Source organism: Acomys minous (assembly GCF_964271855.1).
Source record: "Acomys minous genome assembly, chromosome: 16".
NCBI lineage: Eukaryota > Metazoa > Chordata > Mammalia > Rodentia > Muridae > Acomys > Acomys minous.
The window spans coordinates 2,495,480-2,513,390 of record NC_140498.1 but is presented as its reverse complement, the minus strand read 5'-3'; the positions used below and the strand labels follow the sequence as shown (position 1 = coordinate 2,513,390).

General features: G+C 57.5%; 2 protein-coding genes across 9 annotated transcripts; one reads left to right on the top strand and one right to left on the bottom strand.

Annotated features, from left to right (window-relative positions):
- Window positions 1–221: 221 nt before the first annotated feature.
- Window positions 222–16,151, bottom strand: NLGN2 (neuroligin 2). 4 transcript variants are annotated; one of them, XM_084761477.1, is made up of 9 exons: window positions 15,932–16,151; window positions 14,227–14,810; window positions 11,120–11,817; window positions 7,718–7,768; window positions 5,574–5,723; window positions 5,236–5,421; window positions 4,878–5,070; window positions 3,915–4,511; window positions 222–3,130 (listed from the first exon to the last, which is right to left on the bottom strand). In XM_084761477.1, exons 3-9 carry the CDS (start codon window positions 11,580–11,582, stop codon window positions 2,254–2,256), a joined length of 2,517 nt encoding a protein of 838 aa, XP_084617603.1. In that variant the 5' UTR covers window positions 11,583–11,817; window positions 14,227–14,810; window positions 15,932–16,151; the 3' UTR covers window positions 222–2,253. The 4 variants fall into 4 exon arrangements, with proteins under 4 accessions (XP_084617603.1, XP_084617602.1, XP_084617601.1 ...); XM_084761476.1 differs by lacking the exon at window positions 15,932–16,151 and adding an exon at window positions 12,043–12,234 and having other exon boundaries at window positions 14,227–15,074; XM_084761475.1 differs by lacking the exon at window positions 15,932–16,151 and having other exon boundaries at window positions 14,227–15,074.
- On the top strand, window positions 15,652–17,511 carry TMEM256 (transmembrane protein 256). Of its 5 annotated transcripts, none has more exons than XM_084761513.1 (4): window positions 15,652–15,782; window positions 16,164–16,195; window positions 16,477–16,557; window positions 16,655–17,511. In XM_084761513.1, exons 1-4 carry the CDS (start codon window positions 15,701–15,703, stop codon window positions 16,796–16,798), a joined length of 339 nt encoding a protein of 112 aa, XP_084617639.1. In that variant the 5' UTR covers window positions 15,652–15,700; the 3' UTR covers window positions 16,799–17,511. The 5 variants fall into 5 exon arrangements, with proteins under 5 accessions (XP_084617639.1, XP_084617637.1, XP_084617636.1 ...); XM_084761511.1 differs by having other exon boundaries at window positions 15,681–15,807; window positions 16,164–16,200; XM_084761510.1 differs by having other exon boundaries at window positions 15,686–15,858; window positions 16,164–16,200.
- The last annotated feature ends 400 nt before the right edge of the window (window positions 17,512–17,911 follow it).

Below are 17,911 nucleotides of genomic sequence, written 5' to 3'. Positions count from 1 at the left end.
GTAGCCCAGAGTGGTCCCCAGTTTCTGACCTTTCTGCAACAGCCTCCTGAATGCTGTGTGGCCAGAAGTGTAACTATTTGACCATCTTGGTTTTTACCTTAACCATCCGACCCTGTCACTACAGCAACCACACCCGTGCCACTTGCCCTCAGTTCTTGAGTTCTGAGAAGGATTGGGCACTCCCTCTCCCATCACCTTCTACCATGACAGCGGACACGACCAACAGTTAAACTTTTATATTTACAATATTCTCTTCATCTTTTTGCCAGGTTTAAAAATGTGTACAGAGCCGCAAAGGGTTGGGGCGGGGACACGGGACTGTTTGGAAAGGGGCTGGGCATTGGAGTCCGTGGCTGTATCATGGGGTCCCCCAGCCCCCCTCTCACACCCCAGCTCTGGGGCATCTGCTTTACAGGGCTCAGGGCCCAGGCTGCTAGCATTGGGAAGGCATGGCTGTTCCAAGAGTTGCTAGACCAGGCGGGGAAAGGGCCAGAAAAGAACTACATTTCCGTGGAGGGGATGGGAGAAAGGACAGGGGACTCAAGACCAAGGATTCTGGATCTGGGTGTCAGTGGAAGACAGCACCCCCACCCCTGTACAAGTTTGGCACGAACAACCCACAGAAAGCCACACAACACAAGAGGATCCAGTCACAGCTTCCACTGGTGTCCCTTAAAACCCTTGCTGACACCATTCCTTTCCCTAGAGGTCCAAATCCGAAGACCTCTCTGGGCGGCTGCCTCCCGCATTTCCTTTCCCAGTCTTCCTGCTGGTGTCTGCCCTGTCCCCCACAGCCCCCTCCATCTGCCCCTCTTTAGAGCTCGCCTCACTCTCCCACCCAACCCGGCCACGTAACCTTTCCCCCTGACTCCTCCCCTCCCCCCTGTCCACCGTTCTTTTCTTTAGCCCAGCCAATCAGGGAGGGGAGGCAGGTCAAAGGAGGTGAAGAGAGAAGGCTGGTCTGACCCTGAGATGGGGGAGGGCATCGAAGAAGGAGCCAGTGATGGAGACTGAGGAACCAAGGCAGGGGAGGAGGGAGAAACATAGGGATGAGACACAAGCGGGGTGGGGGGTGGGGGGTGGGGGGCACCCTAGCTGCCACCTGCCCCTGGCATTTCCCTTCCCTGGACTAGGACTCAGGGGATCCTTGGCACATTTTGAGAGTCTCCCAACCCACCAACCCAGTTTGGCACGGATGAGCAATGATCTCGCGGGCTGAGGAAAAGGCTGTCCTCAGGTCCCATGAGGGCTTAGGTCAAACATGCATGGCCTCGTGTGTGACATGTGCCATGCCCCCACACCCTCCCACCTCGGCCTCTCCCTCGAAGTTTGTGCTTCCCCAGTAGCTTCTGTCATTGCAGTCTGTGGCCACCTGCTACGTAAGGAGGACGTGTGCGCTGGACTGAGGTGTGCGGGATGCAGGCAAGTGCTGGGGAGAGCAGGACCCTCTGCCTGGGAAACACACATCCACATGCAAGAACATGTTTCCATCCCATCAAGTGTGTCCTGGGCCATGGGAAAGTACGTTTCCAGGCAGTACTGGGACGCACAGGTCTCCCTTCCCTCTAGCAGGAAATCTGTGTTGTCTGCGGAAGGTGAGGACCCCAGGGGGAACGTGCTTCGCCTGACTTGTGCCATGGGGGAGAAACATGCTTTTCAGGGGTGGAGAGGGAGTGGGGTCCAGGGGGCCTGTGATTTCCTTGCCGCTCCCCAGGCGCCACCCTGTATCGTATGGTGGCCAAGGGTCACTGTATTGCGAGCACATCGCTTCCAGGGTCTCCAGGGAGAGGGACTGGGAGGAGAAGGCAAAGGCATGAGGGGACAGGAGTCTGGGGTACAAATCCCCGCAGAAATTCTTTGAGAGGGCCAACATGTGTCCAGGGCGGCGGAAAAAAAAACCACCCTGCACATGGGAAAACACGCCCTCATGAGGAAAGCACGCCTCCACGTGGGAGAAAAAAAAAAAAAAAAAAGACTTCCACATTTCCACACACCGAAGACTGGTGTCCCAAACGGAGGGCAAAATAAAAAACACCCCCCAGGTGTTCCAAGGCCCAGGTCCAGAGGAGAGACTGGGCCTCTCTGCATGGGAAAAACTCGCACCCCTCTGAGGAATCCCGTGTCCACCTTTCACGCTGCTCCACGACGTTCGACAAGTCCACAGGGGGAAAGCCCGGTGCCAAGTCCTCCTCCCTACCTTCCAGTGGCCTGGGCTGGGGAGGGCTGGGGAGGTGGACCCCCCCAAGCCGCCCCCTATACCCGAGTGGTGGAGTGAGGGTGGGGCAGCGTGTTGTTGTGGCTGGTAGCGGTGGGGGGAGGTGGTGGGAAGGGCCCAAAGGGGTGGAGAGAAGGGGGTGGGGGCGGGGGCGGGGGCCCTAGGCCACTGGGCAGCAGGGTTAGGGCCCCCGGGGCCAAGAGAGGCACGTCGTCCGGTGCCCGGCGCAAGGCCAGGGTATAGTCGGGTGGGCAGGCGGGGCGCAGGGCCTCGGCAGGGTCTGCCCCGACACCACCACCCCGCTTCAGCTGCAGTGATACGAGCTCCTCCTCTGGAGGTAGCTCGCGGCCAGCAGTGGGAAGCAGAGGCCCCCCACCAGGCACCCCTGAGCCTGAGCCTCCTGGCGGGCTAAGCCGCCTGCACCGCAGCTCCTGTCGCCGGTCCCGCTTGTAGTAGAGGGCGGCAAAGGCAAGGATGTTGAGGAAGAGGAGGGAGGCACCCACTGCCACAGTGACGCTTAACTCCGTGGAGTAGTCCCTCGAGTCACCGGGGAAGCGGTCATAGGCCCTTGGGCCGGGGTCAATATCAGACTCAGGTGGCAGGGTGGCAGGCGGGGGAGGGCGGCGTGTGCCTGAGGTGCCGGGCCCCGGGGTGCGGGGCGGCCAGCGCGTGGCATAGGGAGGCAGCCGAGTGGTGGTGGTGAAGAGCTCCGTGTGCAGGTTGTGCAGGTGGGGCACGAGCTCCAGCCAGAAGGCCACCTTGTTGGCGCGGTAGTTGTCGCGCACGCGCGGTTTCAAGCCTATGTGCAGGTACTGCTTTTCCTTGCTGTTGAACTTGCTCCACACCACCTCTTCAAAGCGGTTGGGCTTGGTGTGGATGAACTTGGTGTCCTGTGGCACAGGCTGGTTGGGGTCACTGTGGGCACAGGAGGGCAAGGACAGGAGTGAGGGTGAGGCTCCAGAGGAGGGCAGGGCAGCAGAGGGGAGGGAGAAGTGGGCAATTTAGAGAGACCAGGAAACATCTAAAGCTAGAAAAGGTTGGACGTGGTGGCGCATACCTACAATCCCAGCACTTAAGAAGCAGAAAAAGAAAGAGTTGGCCTGGGCTAAATAGTGAGGCCCAGAGAGAGACAGAGACACAGAGAGACAGAGAGACAGAGACACAGAGAGACAGAGACACAGAGAGACAGAGAGAGAGACAGAGAGACAGAGAGAGACACACACAGAGAGAGAGACAGAGAGACAGAGAGAGACAGAGAGACAGAGAGAGAGACACACACACAGAGACAGAGACAGAGAGACAGAGAGACAGGGGAGAGGAGACACAGAGAAAGACAAACCAAACATAAAGACAGAATGCAGAGACAGAGATGAAATTTGAAGAGACAATCAGTGACAAAGCTGAGACTGCAAGGGACAGAAATGGAGAGTCAAAGGAAGGCACACGAGAGGCCGCCAGGGACAGTCCTGGTGACACAACAGTCACACCAAAGCTACCCAGAAAGCCCCCCAACCCCCGCTCCCGGAAAAGACAGGGACCCTTCTAACACCATCGAGTCTCGTCTCAGGAGGGCAAGGGGATGTCGGAGCTGGTGTCTTCCTAGACGAGTAACAGCTCTTGTGATGGGAGGTGGAAGGCCAGGGTACCTCAACCTACAGGGGTGCCCCACCCAGCCCCACGAGGCCCTCTGGCCCCTCACCCAGTCTTGGCGAAGTTGGTCCAGTAGGTCATGACCACGGCGCTGAGCATGACGTCATTCTTGGAGAAGTTGCAGGGGAAGAGGTCAGTGGCCCCCACCATGGGCACACCGAAGACGTAGGGCAACTCGTCCCCGTGCGCGGCATCTGCCCACTCCGGCCGGCCCTCGGCCTGGCAGTGGTGGTAGAAAGTGTAGAAGTAGACGGGCGACTGGTAGTCAGCGTGCAGCTTGGCGGTGGCCACAGCCGGGGCCACCCACTGGTGGTCAGTGAAGAGTGCCAGCAGGGTCTTCCGTCGCATCTCGCCGTTGTCCCGGTCGGCCCAGTCTGTGTACATGAACTTGATGGTCTCTCGGAGCACGTCCTTGCCCTCCGGGTACCCGTACAAGTTGTCCACAAAGTTGGAGACGGTGAAGTCGAAGGCGCTGGCGGACACGCCATCCTCGCTCTCTGCGGAGTCCTCCACGAACTTGAGGCCCTCCCCTTGGTTGACACCAATGAGCATGTCGTAGTTGAGGAACTCTCCCTGTTGCATGAGGATCTCGGGGTCGTCGGGGACCACATCGCCGTCCACCACGGGCCCGAAGGCAATGTGGTAGCTGTGGAGAAGGGGGGGCAAGGACTCACCGTCTGGTTGCTGGCCTCCTCAGCCACACACAGGTGCCCGCCTCTGCATAGAAGACCCCCCTCTCTGTCACTTGAAGGCTCTGAGAGTCCCCTCCAGGGCGTTTTGGCCTCTCTGGACATTCCCCTAGGGAATGTTGTGAAACCTTGTGTTTGATCTATGTGGTGTGGTGACTTCCACTCAAGGGAGGCTGCAAGGGACAGCCACGGGGGAGGGGGGGTAGCCCTGAAGTCCACTTATCGTTGCCCAATAGATTGCCCCTAGGAACCTCTCACTTCAACCTCCTCACAACCAGCTAGGAAAGCGGAGCCCTGGCCCCAGCGCCCTCCCACCTCCGTACCGGGCAGGCTGTACATCCTGATCCACTAGCTCCCGGGAAGATTTCCGGCGCAGACACTCCACAGCCTCAGTGCTGTCCTCCCGGTCACAGCCCACTTTGGCTGCCAGAAGCCGTGTGTACTTGAGCGGCTGGTAGTTGACAGACCAGCTGGAGATGGCGGTGCCACTCTGAGCAATGGCCTTCTGGAACAGTCCTGGTGGGACAGGCAGACCTCAGGCTGAGCTGCGCCAGCCAGGAGAAGGAGACATTCGGTAGGGTCCAGGCTTCGGGAAGGGAAGGGAAGGGAAGGGAAGGGAGGGGAAGGGAGGGGAGGGGAAGGGAAGGGAAGGGAAGGGAAGGGAAGGGAAGATACTGGTACCTTCTGAATGGTGAGAGAGGATCAGCAGGTTGACACAGGAGGCCCCCGCGCCGGACCCAAAGATAGTGATGCGTTCAGGGTCACCTCCAAAGTGGGCAATGTTTTCACTGAGCCAGCGCAGGGCCTGGATCTGGTCCAGGAGCCCATAGTTGCCTTTTGCAGCCTGATCACCAGTGCTGAGAAAGCCTAGGGGCAGAAGAAGGGCGCTCCCTGGAGGTGCCATGGCATCCTCGCCCCTCTACTGGGAGCGTAATGCAGTGTAAGCTTATAAGGAGGACCCTGCCCACCAGGACTGCCACCCAGACCTTGCTCCCTGAGAGTTGGCTGCCCACCCTCACCGAGCACCCCAAGACGGTAGTTGAGCGTGGCTACGATGACATTGCCATAGGCGGCCAGGACCGAGCCGTCAAACATGTTCCCGGTGCCTTCCATGTAGGAGCCTCCGTGAAGGAACAGCATCACCGGCTTCTTCCCGGAGTCCCGGATATCTGTGTGGGGAGGGGCGGCAGGAGGGGCCAGGAGATCAGGGACAAGGACACAGTCAGACCAGAGGCAGCACTGCGGAGCTCCCAGGCCTTCTGAGGACCAGCCTTGGAGCTCGGGGTGGGGGTGGTGGGGTGGGGTGGGGTGACTTGTTACTACCATCCCTGGTGGGGGGGCAAGACCGGATTCCCCCCCCCTCCCTCCCCAGCTAACCCTAGAGGAAGGTCCCTCCTCCTCATTGGCCAACATGACTCCAAGCACCTCACCAAGTGTTGGGCACACTTTTCAAGAAGCCCAATAGAGGCCAAGGGTAGGAAGTGGCCCTCCTCAGGGGCTTCTGCTGGGGCCAGGGGCCCCTCCACACACACAACAAATCTCCTTCCTGCTCCTGGGAAGAGTAGACTAAGGCTGGGACTAGGGCTGCAGGTGCTGGGAGGGTCCTGGCATCTCCTCAGACTCAGGCTTGGGCCTTAGCTCCACATGGCACCCTAGTCTGTGGGTGAGGGGTGCCAGGCCCTAGGGTCCCTGGGGGCTTGGTCTCCTCCCCGCCCTAATTCCTTTCTAGGTCACCTCCCCAGTTACCATGGCAACCCCCAGCCTAATTACTGTGGCAGGAGGAGGCAGGGTGGGAAAGAGCTGGCTTAATGAAGTCACCGTAAAGCCCTGACTCTTGGACTCTCCACCCTCCAAACTGGCCTTGCTGCCATGTTCCAAAGGAATCCTTTGGACAGCTGCCACACGTGGCGGGCCATCAAGCCCTGCACTGGACTAAGGAGTGAAACTTCCTAAAGAGGTGGGCGGGAGTCTGGGAGGGGCCAGGGTCCTCAGGGCTACACAGCCTGCTCCCTACGGCTGTCCTGTGATTCCACTCCGGCCGGAAGGCTGAGGTCAGCTCAAGCCCAGAAGGTTCCAGCTCAGGGGCCGAGCTCTTGCCTAACACCTGCCATGGGGGCATGGGAGCCAGGCTTAGGCCTCTACAACTGGCACCCAGCATCTGCGCCGCCTCCCTCATCGGGCCAGAAGGCCAACCTGCCCTTCCCAACCGTCCAGGCTGGCTTTGTGCCTCCTGCTCTGAGATGTCCTCTGAGTCTCCTGACTTCTTAGCCAGAGTTCTATGCCCACCTCCAGCCCTAACTTTACAGATGTCTGGGACGGACGGGCAGGCGGGGTCCTGTCCTAAATGTCTTCCTTCTCCCCTCCCCTCCCCCAAGCCCTCTCCCAGTGTTGGGGGGGGGACGGAGTTAGAAAGGGAGGGAGCAGGAGGGCGGGGGGCACCAAGAATTCAAAACCAACAACAAAAACCAGGATCAAGAAAGAAGAAAGAAAGAAAAATACAACAACCAAAAAGCAAGAAGCTCTTGGGGCAGATTCAACAAGAAAAGAAAAACCAAAAAAGCTCCATTTGGGAAAAAAAAGAAAACAAGAAAAAAATTCTTTGCAATTATTTCAAAATTTTGTGGTGAAACTTCAAGATATTGGGCCCTGTTTTTAAATTTTTTTCAAACTCTGCGATTCATTTTAGATGTTTCCCTTTTTTTTTTTTTTAATCTGATAGGCTTTTGGTTAGAAATTGTAGCAGGTTTCTGATGTTTTGACTAATGTCATTAATTTGTAATTTTTTTCAAATAGTATTTTGCTTCAAATTATTTTTTTTTCAAATGGTACAGTTCACATGTTGCAAAACAGTCCAGATTTCTTTCAAACTCTCAACATTTTATCCAGTTTTTTTTTCCTGGCAATCCAATTCCTTTTCCTCTTTCCACCTTATTTTCGCCATGGCTAGGTTTTCTCACAGATTAACTAGCGGGTCCAACATTGCTCAAATTTTGTTTGAAGTTTTCATAATTCTTTTTTCCAATTATTAAATTTTTTTTCTTTTCTTTTTCATTTTTAGTTGGGAGAATGACTGAGGGGCCTTGAGGGGACATTTAGTTAGGGGCAGGGCCGTCAGGGTCCTCTTCAAAGCAACCACATGCACCAGCGGGATTTTTAAATCTACCTGTGTCTGGCGGATTGAGCGTCGCCTCGTCACGTTTTTTTGTAAGCGGACCTAAGACCGGGAACACAAAACAGAGAAAAAAAGGACAATTTTGTGGGGAAAGATGGGGTTCAGGGGAGGTGGTAGATGGGGAGGGGAGGGGAGAAAGCAGAAAAGGGGAGGGTGGGGAGAGGCAGAAAAAATAAGCCAAAAAAAAAAAAAAAAAGCAAAATTTGTTTGCAAGAAAAAGAAACCAAGAAAAGAGAAAAACGTTTCTATAACCCAGTTTTCCCCTCCCCAGAAAAAGTCATGCCCCAAAGAGAAGGTGGGTTTAAGGGGTGGGGTGCCTGAGTGGACTGAGGCTGTCTTGGGGCACAGTGACTTAAGCTGGAAAGGATTTGGCTTTTTGGTGTGTTTGCTACTGGCTGAAAATGAAGTAGTGTTAGGGGAACGGGGTCCAGGGGAAGCCTAGGGACACCAAGGCTGGCTTGCCACCCAGGTCAGCTTCCACGCAGACTCCTTTCAGGGTCCAGCCACATGCTACGGGCTGCCCACTTCAAGCTGTAAGTAGAGACTGCTCAGAAAGAAGTCTGCTTCCCTTTGGACTAAGCTGGGGGTGGAAAGCCGACTGGGTGGGGCAGAGCACCCCACGGCTCCTGTCTCCAGCAGTCCTCTGCTGCCAACTGAAGGGCAATGAGTAGGTCAGCTAGGGCTGCCCACCTGCCCACCTGCCCAGCCTCACCCACCAGCGTTTCTCTTCCATCCACACTCACAGGCCTGACTTCGCATCCCACTCCCCCAGTGTGGGTAAAGCCGGGACAGGGGTCATCAGGTCTTGCCCTCCACGCTCCCGCCAACCTCATCCCTTAGAATCACCGGCCCCACCCTAGGTCCACTGCTTCAGAGCCCTCCTCCCCTCGTGGGGTACTTAGGGTTAGCATATAGGAGACAGTGCCTTGGGCCAGTCTGATAACTAAAGTAGGTGTTGTGCTGGGAGACCAAGTGGGTCTAAGATCAGGAAAAGTCCCAGACAGAGCCCAGAGACTTTTGGATTTGGGGGCTAGTGGCAGGGGCGGGGGAGGGGTGGGGAGCTGAAACTGAACAGCCTCAGGGAGTTCCCCAAGCTGACTAGTTTGCCCCAAAGCTCAGGGAGAGATGGGTCACCAAGGCTCCTGCTAGCGCTGACAATGACAATCCACTTAGTCCACTGGGGAGCAGGGTCTCTATTTTGTGATAAGATACAGATTGGGATGAAGTCAGCAGGGTATCCATGAGGCTATGAAGTGTGTGTGTGTGTGTGTGTGTGTGTGTGTGTGTGTGTCTGAGTCAACCACTTCCTCTTAGAGCTGGTGTGAGGAGTCAGTGAAGTCACCTGAATGTGTCAGGCCCCAATCAGGTCTGCAATACGCAATGGTTAAAAATACAGAAGGTGTGGGAAGGCGTGGAGGCAGGGGAGAAACGGCGTGTGCGGAGATGGAGTGGACGGTCTGGCGGTAAGCAGTGTTAGGTGGTTCACACAGGCGTGATGAGAAAACTCCCGCAGGGGAGGATATGGGGTGGACAGCCGCCTACGTGAAAGTAATGGTGTTAGTGATCATGGTAGCTCATGCCTGTAAACCAGCACTCAAGAGGTTAAAGCAGAGTTATCAGAACTTCAAGAAGAGCCTGGGCTTCATAGTGAGTTCTAGACCAGCCTAGGCTATAGAGTGAGACCCTATCTCAAAAGACCACGCACGCAGGCACGCACGCACATGCATACATGCACAGGTACACACACATATACACAGGCACGCACGCACACACACACACGCACGCACAGACATGCACACACACGTACAAGTACACACACACACACATGTACAGGTACACACACACACACCACAGGTACACACACATACACGTACAAGTACATACACACATACACAGGTACACACACACATGCACAGGCATGCACACACACAGGTACACACACATATGCGCACACGCACACACAATTGTGATGATAGAAGTGCTGGGATGAGAAGGCATCTGTGGGAGATATTAAGGTGAAAAACTCGTAAGTGAGAGGGTGCTGGGATAGATGGCCATGAAAGGGCAGCAGAGGCTTCTGGGGGGGTTGTTAGAAGTCAGGGTTTTACACTGGAAGGGTAGTCAGCCGGGGTGCAGGGCTGGGATGAGGGGCAGTCAGCAGCTGGTCCATTTGGGAGACACTAGGATGGACACAGGCAGGTTAGGGTTGGGAGCCGTTCTGTGTGGCACAAGAGGAATCTTGGTGCGAGGTAAAAGGCGTTGGTCTTTCAGGAGGCCATCTCCAAGTAGGAGACGGGACAAAGTGCCGAGCACGCTGACGAGAGAAGAGCCGTGGACACCTGATGTCTTTGTGCAGGGTTATGTGCGTACAGAATCACGTGTGGGCGTCACAGGGGCACACAATCTGCACTCAGGGATTCCAGAAAGTTGGGACCTACATGAGTTAACGGGAAAATACCATTTTGGGGAAGAAATGGGCATATGTCCTCTGTAAAGGGGTTTGGGAACGGCAACTTATAAATTATAGGGACACATGGTCAGCTCGGCAAATGGTTGTTTCAAGCAGCTGGGACTCAGTTTCTGTAGAACTTGAGGCCACAAAGCAGAGGTATGGGACCATTAGGGGCTCCTGGTTACCAGGCCTGCACGGAAACTAACCGAAGAAAACGCACAGCTCTCGGCGCCGTGGAGATCTTGGAATGCTTTGGAGTGATGGGACTGTAATGTGGGGGATGTTTCTGGTGCTGTTTTGGGGGGGGGGCGTCTGGAATCTCTTGCAAAAGGTAAAGGAGCTGTGGTTGATCCTGGCGTGCAGGTTGGTGAGAGAAAGGCTACCTGGGAGCAAGTGCTGGCTGGCGCACAGAGACCAGGAAAGGAGCTCATTCACAAAACCAGCATGCCAACCCCGAGGAGGATGCCGTGACGACAGGGATGGGTCGCTGTGCTGTGAGTGGACGGGTCTTTGCTAAGACCCTTCAGAGATGCAGTACCGCTGACAAGGGCGCTCAGCTCGGGGTAAGGGACTGATAGGCGCTGTATGACAGAAGTCAGGGCAGGCCAGAGTCAGGACTCTTAAGTGGTCTGGCTGGAACTAAGATGCGATGTAGCTAAGCAAAGCGGAAGGGGGGGGGGAGGTGGAGGCAAGGCTGGAGCATCAGCCACCAGCATTGAGATTAAGCGCCTGTGTGCCTCTTTGTGGGGAGCATAGGTGAGCCTGGCCTATACCCAGCTACCCTTCCTGGGGTCCAAAGAGTCTCTTCTGTGGAGGGGGAGGGGCATACTGCCCATCAGGGTGCAAACTTAGGGGCAGGAGTCGGTTCTGTGCTTGAGGGTCTGCGTGTGCATCTGTGGGCTGTGTCCACAGGGTGCCCGGCCTTGTGCCCGTGCCCTTACCGTCCTCAGTGGGCACGTAGAGGTTGAGGTACAGGCAGTCCTCGCTCTGGTTCTGCACGTAGGTGGCAGCCGCCTCCAAGTTGTCGGTGAACCACACAGGCAGCATGATGGCCGGCAGGGCCCCGTGCAGGTTCTGCGGGCAGGCGGGCGGCAGGGTGGTGGCGTTGCGCACGCCGGGCCACGAGGCCGGTGCCTCAGGCGGCTGGAAGCGGCGGGCGCCCAAGGGCGGCGTGGCGTAGGGCACGCCCAAGAACTGCACGACCGGGCCCAGGATCTCGTTGTTGAGCTCGCGCCGCACACCGCGCACTCGCCCGTAGGCTGTGTTCACCACCGGGAAGCGCTCCTCCCCGAGGCTGCCGAGGCCCGGGCCTGGGCCGCCCGGGGCGCCGCCGCCGCCGCCGGGACCCCCTCCTCCCCGTTGAGCCCCAGCCAGCCCCACCAGACACAACGCCAGGAGCCACATGCTGATTGGGGGACCCCCCCTCCCTCCCCTGGCCCCCCCCTCGGAGAGAGAGAGAAGGGGGGGAGAGGGAGGGAGGCCCCCCTCGCCCCAGGAGGGAGGAGGGGGCGGGGCAAAGGAAGGAGGAGGGGGACGGGTAGGGACCTGGGTTAGAAGGGACAGCAGAGGAGTCTATTTCTCTCCATGGAGGGGGTAAGGGGTGGGGAAGGAGGCAGAAGAAGGTGCAGGCAGCCCCGACCTGCCCGGGGGCGGGGGGAATGGGGAGGATGGGGGACCCGGACAAGGTGGGTGTGCAAGATACAGACAGACAAACAGACAGAAAAATACGGAGAGGTGGAAGAAGGGAAGGGAAATTGGACGGGGAGGACAGAAAGGATTGGGGAAACAAGAGACAAGTGGTTAGTGGCTTGAATTTCAGATCAAGTTACCCCTTTCTTCCACCCACAAGCCCCCTGGCACCTACCCCCTTCCCCCAACTGCGCTCTTCCCCTCCGCAGAGACCCAAGCTGGGGGTGGAGGCAGACGTGGTTGAGTGTCCAGGGCAGGGTCAGAGGAGGGAGGGTCAGCTTCCTAGACTCAAGGAGCCCCTTTTCCTGCCTCTATCCCTCCCAGGCAGGCTCTCCCTAGGGACTTAGAAGTCTCAGTCCCCACTTCCCTGGGAGAGAATGAGACAGACAGAGAAGAGAAAATAAAAATACCGAGTCATTAATTAGCAGGAAGTGGCGGGTTTGTTTATACGTGTTAATTACTCCTGAGCTGTAATTTCATGGCACTGAACCCCCACCCCAGGCCAGACTCTGGGCGTTCTTAGGACTGTACAAACCCCTGTACCTTCTGTTCCCGTCAGTGTGCCGTCCCCTAAGGATCTGTGCACGTGGGGACCCCTTTCTCCCCAGACCCTTCCGTGCCTTCCCTTATAAGTTGGGGGTGCCTAGAGCCAGGGTTAGAGTGAAGGGGGGGTGGTGCTGAAGGGGCAAATCCAGGGACAGATGCATGATCCTGCAGCCGGTTGCTGGGCGACAGGATGCTGCCCCGCAATGTTACCTCGGCAACGGGCTGCAGCTTTAACCCTGGAGGGGGGGGTCTAGAGGAAGAGGGGAAGGGGCTTGCTAGGTTGCAGGGTCCATTCCGACCCTGAGCAGGAGGGCAGGGGTATGAGTCAGAACGCTAGTTTCACCCAATCTCAGCAGAGACGAAGAAGTATGTGTGAGGAGAAAGGATAGTCTGGGAGGACAGAGAATCTTAAAGGCACGCCTGCCCCATCCTGCTTAGTCCATCAACAGCCTACCCCTACCCACCAGGTCTCTGGCAGAGGTTGGCATGGAGGGAGAGGCTGTACTGAGGTGGGCTTCTCAGGGGAGCCTACTGACACCCCCCTCCTTCCACAATGGGGTCTTCTTTGTACTTCAGGTTGACCTATGTCCTGGAGCAAACCTCAGGTGTCTCCTCAGGCCGTCCCTTCCATCAGCTCTCCCTCCCCTTCCCCTAACCCTGCCCCCTGGTATTACTGCCTGAACCCCTAGGTGCTCAGGCAGCAGGGGCAGAAAAAAAAAAGGTAGGCAGGGCAGACACCCAGGTCATTTCAGCAAGCCCCCCCCTCTTAGCACCCCCCCTCCAGGACTGTTTGCTGACGCCAGGTTTTTCAGAGCCAGGCGCCAGCCCGCGGGTGGCTCTCTGCAGGTGTCAATTTATTCCAGAGATGAGGACACAGGAGTCTTCACCACTCACACCCGGTCATGCCCTCCCCCGTTTCGGGTCCTTTTAGGCTTCCGTTCTCCCATCAGCTGAAGGGGGGTTTGGAGTTGACTCCCTCCTCACACACACCCCCAACATCTCCTCTCCCTATACCAGGCTGGGCCTTGCTGTCCTCCCAACATGGCCTGCCTCAGTCACCCCCTTTCCCTTAAGGTACTTTAGGTCCCTTGCCTCCTCTCTTCCAACTAGCTTTCCTCTCCTGCCCTCCCACTAGAGCCGCGCTCCATCCTTCTCCTCTGTACAGGGCGCCTCAGAGCATCTTTCCTTGGCCTTCACTGGCTGGCTCCAGCTCTTGCCTTCAGTCTCTCACCCCTCGGTCTTTTCTCATTTCAGTCTCCTTGGTGTTTCACATCGCTCTCTCCTCCAAATACCTTCTCTGATTTTCTCCCTCAAGTGCTTGCTCTCTCTCTCTCTCTCTCTCTCTCTCTCTCTCTCTCCCTCCTTTCTCTTTCTCTATCCCCCATTTTCTCTCTCCATCTCTGTCTGCCACATCTTCCTCCCCCCCTCCTCCCGATCCCTCTGCCTTGCTCTTCCATTCCAGCCCAGGCCTGACTCCCCCAACCGGGGAGAGTTGAGGGACGGGGGCTCAGGCCGCAGCCCCCCCCCCTTCCTGCAGTAGGGAAAATGGCTTGGCCGGGAAGGGGAGAAGGAGGGGGAGGGGGAGATGGGAACACACGGGGTCTGTGGGCCCATTCAAAGGATCATTCATGGGCTGGAGAGAGGCAGAGACAAAGAGACCAAGACGCAGAGACACGGCGAGAGCATCCCTAGGCGGAGACACGCAGACAGAGCAGGCTGGGGGGAAACCAGGCGCAGGGAGGAATGTGGGAAAGAGGAAGACCCCAATGGACCGCCGCGCAGCCCCCTCCACCCAGCCTGGCTTAGCTCCTACCTGGATCAGCCCTGGGGCCGTGGTGCCTCCATCCAGGGCTCCGAGTAGGGGGCGGACGGGCTTCAGAAGGGGGGCGGCGGCCTCTGAGCCCCCGCGGCCCCGCAGGCCCAGCCCCCGCCTGCAGCGCCTCACCCGGCGGGGGAGGGGGATCGCCCCAGCCCCGGGGGGCGGGGCCGGGATCCAGTCGATCCCCAGGAAAAGGAAAGCTGGGGTATGGGGTCAGAGGGAGCTCAAGTACAGGGAACCCCGCAGTGGGGAAGGCTGAGCCAGGAGGGAGCCACGGGACGGGACTGGATTGGAGATCCACTGGCTCTCTGGGCCGGCTTCGGGGGACCAGGAGGTGGTCCAGGCGGAAGATCCTAAGGGATCGGGTGCTGGAGGAGGAGTCCACGGCAATCCCCAGGGGCCCAGGGCCCCGGAGCGCAGAATCCGCGGTGCAGGGGCAGGGATCCAGCCGGAATCCTCAGGGAGGGAGGGGGGAGGGATCTAGTCGATCCCGAGGGCGGGCGGGAGAGGGAGATCCGGGGAGTCAGAAGAGGGCGGGGGCCGAGTCCCGAGCCTCGAGGCAGAGGTCGGCGAGGCTCCTAGAAAGGAAGGCAAGGGCTAGGGGGAGGCTTTGGGGAGTGCTCAGCAGCCAGGAGGCCCGGACTCCTGGCTCTGCGCGCCAGGGCCCGCCCGCCCCGCGTCCATCCCAGCCCGAGAGTGATGATCCGCCGGCGGAGCAGCCGCAGCAGCCCCGCGCGTCACCGCGCGGCCGCCTCCCCCGCCCCCTGCCGAGAGAGCGGCGCACACCCCTCGCTCGCACCCGCCTGCCCACCCGCCCTCCGGAGTGTATGTGTGTTGGGGGGGATTGAAGACAGTGAAAGGGGGTGGGAGTGGACAGACGGACGGATGGACGTAGCGAACTGGATCAGGGTGAAGACAAGCCCCCCCCCACCTCCCGCCCCGATCTCCCACCCTCGGGGGTTTTCGGGTCTAGAAAAGGGGGGGTGGGGGTTATCTGAACTATAGAGGGCAGGGCATCACACGGAGAGGGCGGGGCCTCTAGGCACAGAGGCGGGGCCCTCCACGAAGTGGGAGGGGATTAAGAGCAATAGGTGGGGCTTAGACATCCGCGGGGCCGCCCCTTTCGAGGAGTGGGCCTGGTTTGAAGCCGAGCAGGAGGAGCCTTTGGGGAAAGAGGCGGAACTTCGTGTGGGGACCCATATCTTTGCAAATTAGCTGGAGGTGTGGGGTTGGGGTGTCGAAGAGGCGATCAACTTGGAAAGTGGGCCAATCCGTGACGCAAATCCTTTAGTCCCGCCCTCAACCCCGCCTCCCACTGCCCCGCTCCTCCGCTCCTAATTGGTTCTAGCTTCTCCGCCCGCCAGGCGTCGGTCTCCATTCAGCAGAAGTTTTACAAAGGCGTCTGTAGCGGGGACTGGGGCGCTGAAATGAGCACAGCTCCGATTGGGCACCTCTGGATCTTATTTGCATGGGCCATCGGGACTGGCTGGCTTCCTGGGTGGCCAGGGCGGTGTTGGTTCCGCGCGTGACCACCCACAGCCATGGCCCGGGTAGGGGCTGCTTTCCGCCGTCTAGGTGCCTTGTCCGGAGCTGGGGCCTTGGGTTTGGCCACCTACGGGGCACACGGTCAGGGGACGTGGGGTGCAATTGGGCTGGGGCGGGGGGCGAATCTTGGGGTCTGGTGCGGGGAGGGACCTACCGGGAAGCGCTCTGTCTCTTAACGGAGTGGAGATCCCTTGGAGCCCTGAACCTTCAAGTTAGCCAGTTAGGTCCAGAAGCTTCTCAGTTATTACTCGACGTCGGTTTCCACCAATCGGAAGCCTCCGGGGATGCCCCTTTGCGCCACTGTATACGTGGTTTCCTCCCCCCCCCCCCGAGTTTGGGACCGTCGAAGTTAATACTTACCAGATAACCTTTGCTTCTCTCCACAGGCGCCCAATTTCCGGATGCCTACGGGAAGGAGGTGAGGTAACTGCACTGGGGCCCGGGACTTGGGACGGGCACTGCAGGGGCAATATCTGGGAGTCCTTAAAATGGTGGAAGGTGGAGGCGTGGGAGGTGAGTGGGACGCAGCATAGGTCTCTAGAGCAGCAGGTACTGCAAACCTGTGGCTTGGGGATTTGAGGGAGCAGCAAACCGGGACTTCAGAGGTGGACGTGCTGGGAATGGACTTTGGTAGTGTGTACAACTTCAGGTCCCTGGGCTCCTGTGTGGCTTAGAAAATCTCTTCTCTTTCTCTTGCAGCTCTTTGACAAGGCCAACAAACACCACTTTTTGCACAGCCTGGCCCTGTTAGGGGTACCCCACTGCAGGAAGCCCCTCTGGGTAATCAATCCCATTGCGTAATTTTGATCAAACCCCATCTGCTCTCTCACACTGCGTTGTCCTTAAAACCCGGCCCTCTGTTCCCCATCTCTTTCAGGCAGGCTTACTGCTAGCCTCCGGAACCACCTTATTCTGCGCCAGCTTTTACTACCAGGCCCTGAGCGGCGACACTAGCATCCAGACCGTGGGGCCTGTTGGAGGGAGCCTGCTAATCTTGGGCTGGCTGGCCTTGGCTTTTTGAGGGCTCTTGTTTCAGTGCCCAGCCCTTGCCTTTCTGGGTAACTGGATGCAGAGAGGGAGGGGGAGATGTTGAAGCAGAAGGGAAATTAAAAGACAAAAAGTACATAAAGAACTTGGGAGTCTTCACTTATGTAACCTTGAGCACAGGAGGTTAGAAAGTGAACCTTCCGGGGGGGGGGGGGGGAAGGAAATGAACCTTCCAATTCTTTGCATTTCTGACTTACAAATGAACCCTGGTTCTGGAATTTTGCTCTTGACAAGGTTGGTATTTGTGGGCAGGACTCATAGAGTCGTGCAGTGTTGGCGCTGCTTATCTGAGGAGCACGTGGGAATGTGGACTTCAGTAATCTCATTCATGTGGTTCTTTGGGATTTTTTTTCCCCCCAGTGTTGAGGATTGACGCTAAAGCTCTGGAAATGCTAAGCTATTCCTCTTCCATTGAGTTATATGTCCAGCTGCCTTGTGATTGCTGAAGGTTCAGGTGTGGACCCCCTTCGTTAGAATTTGGTTGCTTGAGGATGGTGAGGGGTTAGTCCTGTTGTTCCAGGAATGCCCTTTTCAGCAGTGTCCACCTGGTGACTCAGATATGTTACACACACACACACACACACACACACACACACACACACACACACACGGAATCTAGGCGTGAGAGTCAAGGCAAGACAGGATAGGCATGTGATTTGGTTATAAACTATGTTATGGTTCAAAGGACAGAGAGTTACGTATTAAACATCAGAAAATGTTTTTGCAGTGCTTGAGATGAGCCTTAAAGGAGCCCTAGTGTGTGGAGGACATTCAGTGAACAGAGACCGAGGGGCATGGGCCATCATGGGTCTTCTATAAAGAGACATGGTTGCAAAGCAGACTTAACTAACACTCAGCAAGTAAAGAGAGCTGAAAGAGGCTGGGCGTGGTGGCGCACGCCTTTAATCTCAGCACTCAGGAGGCAGAGGCAGGCGGATCGCTGTAAGTTCAAGGCCAGCCTGGTCTAGAGAGCGAGTCCAGGACAGCCAAGACTACACAGAGACACCCTGTCTAGAAAAACCTAAAAAAAAAAAGCTGAAAGCTATTTAGGGGGACATAGTGATCCAGTGTTTGTGAGTGGCAGACC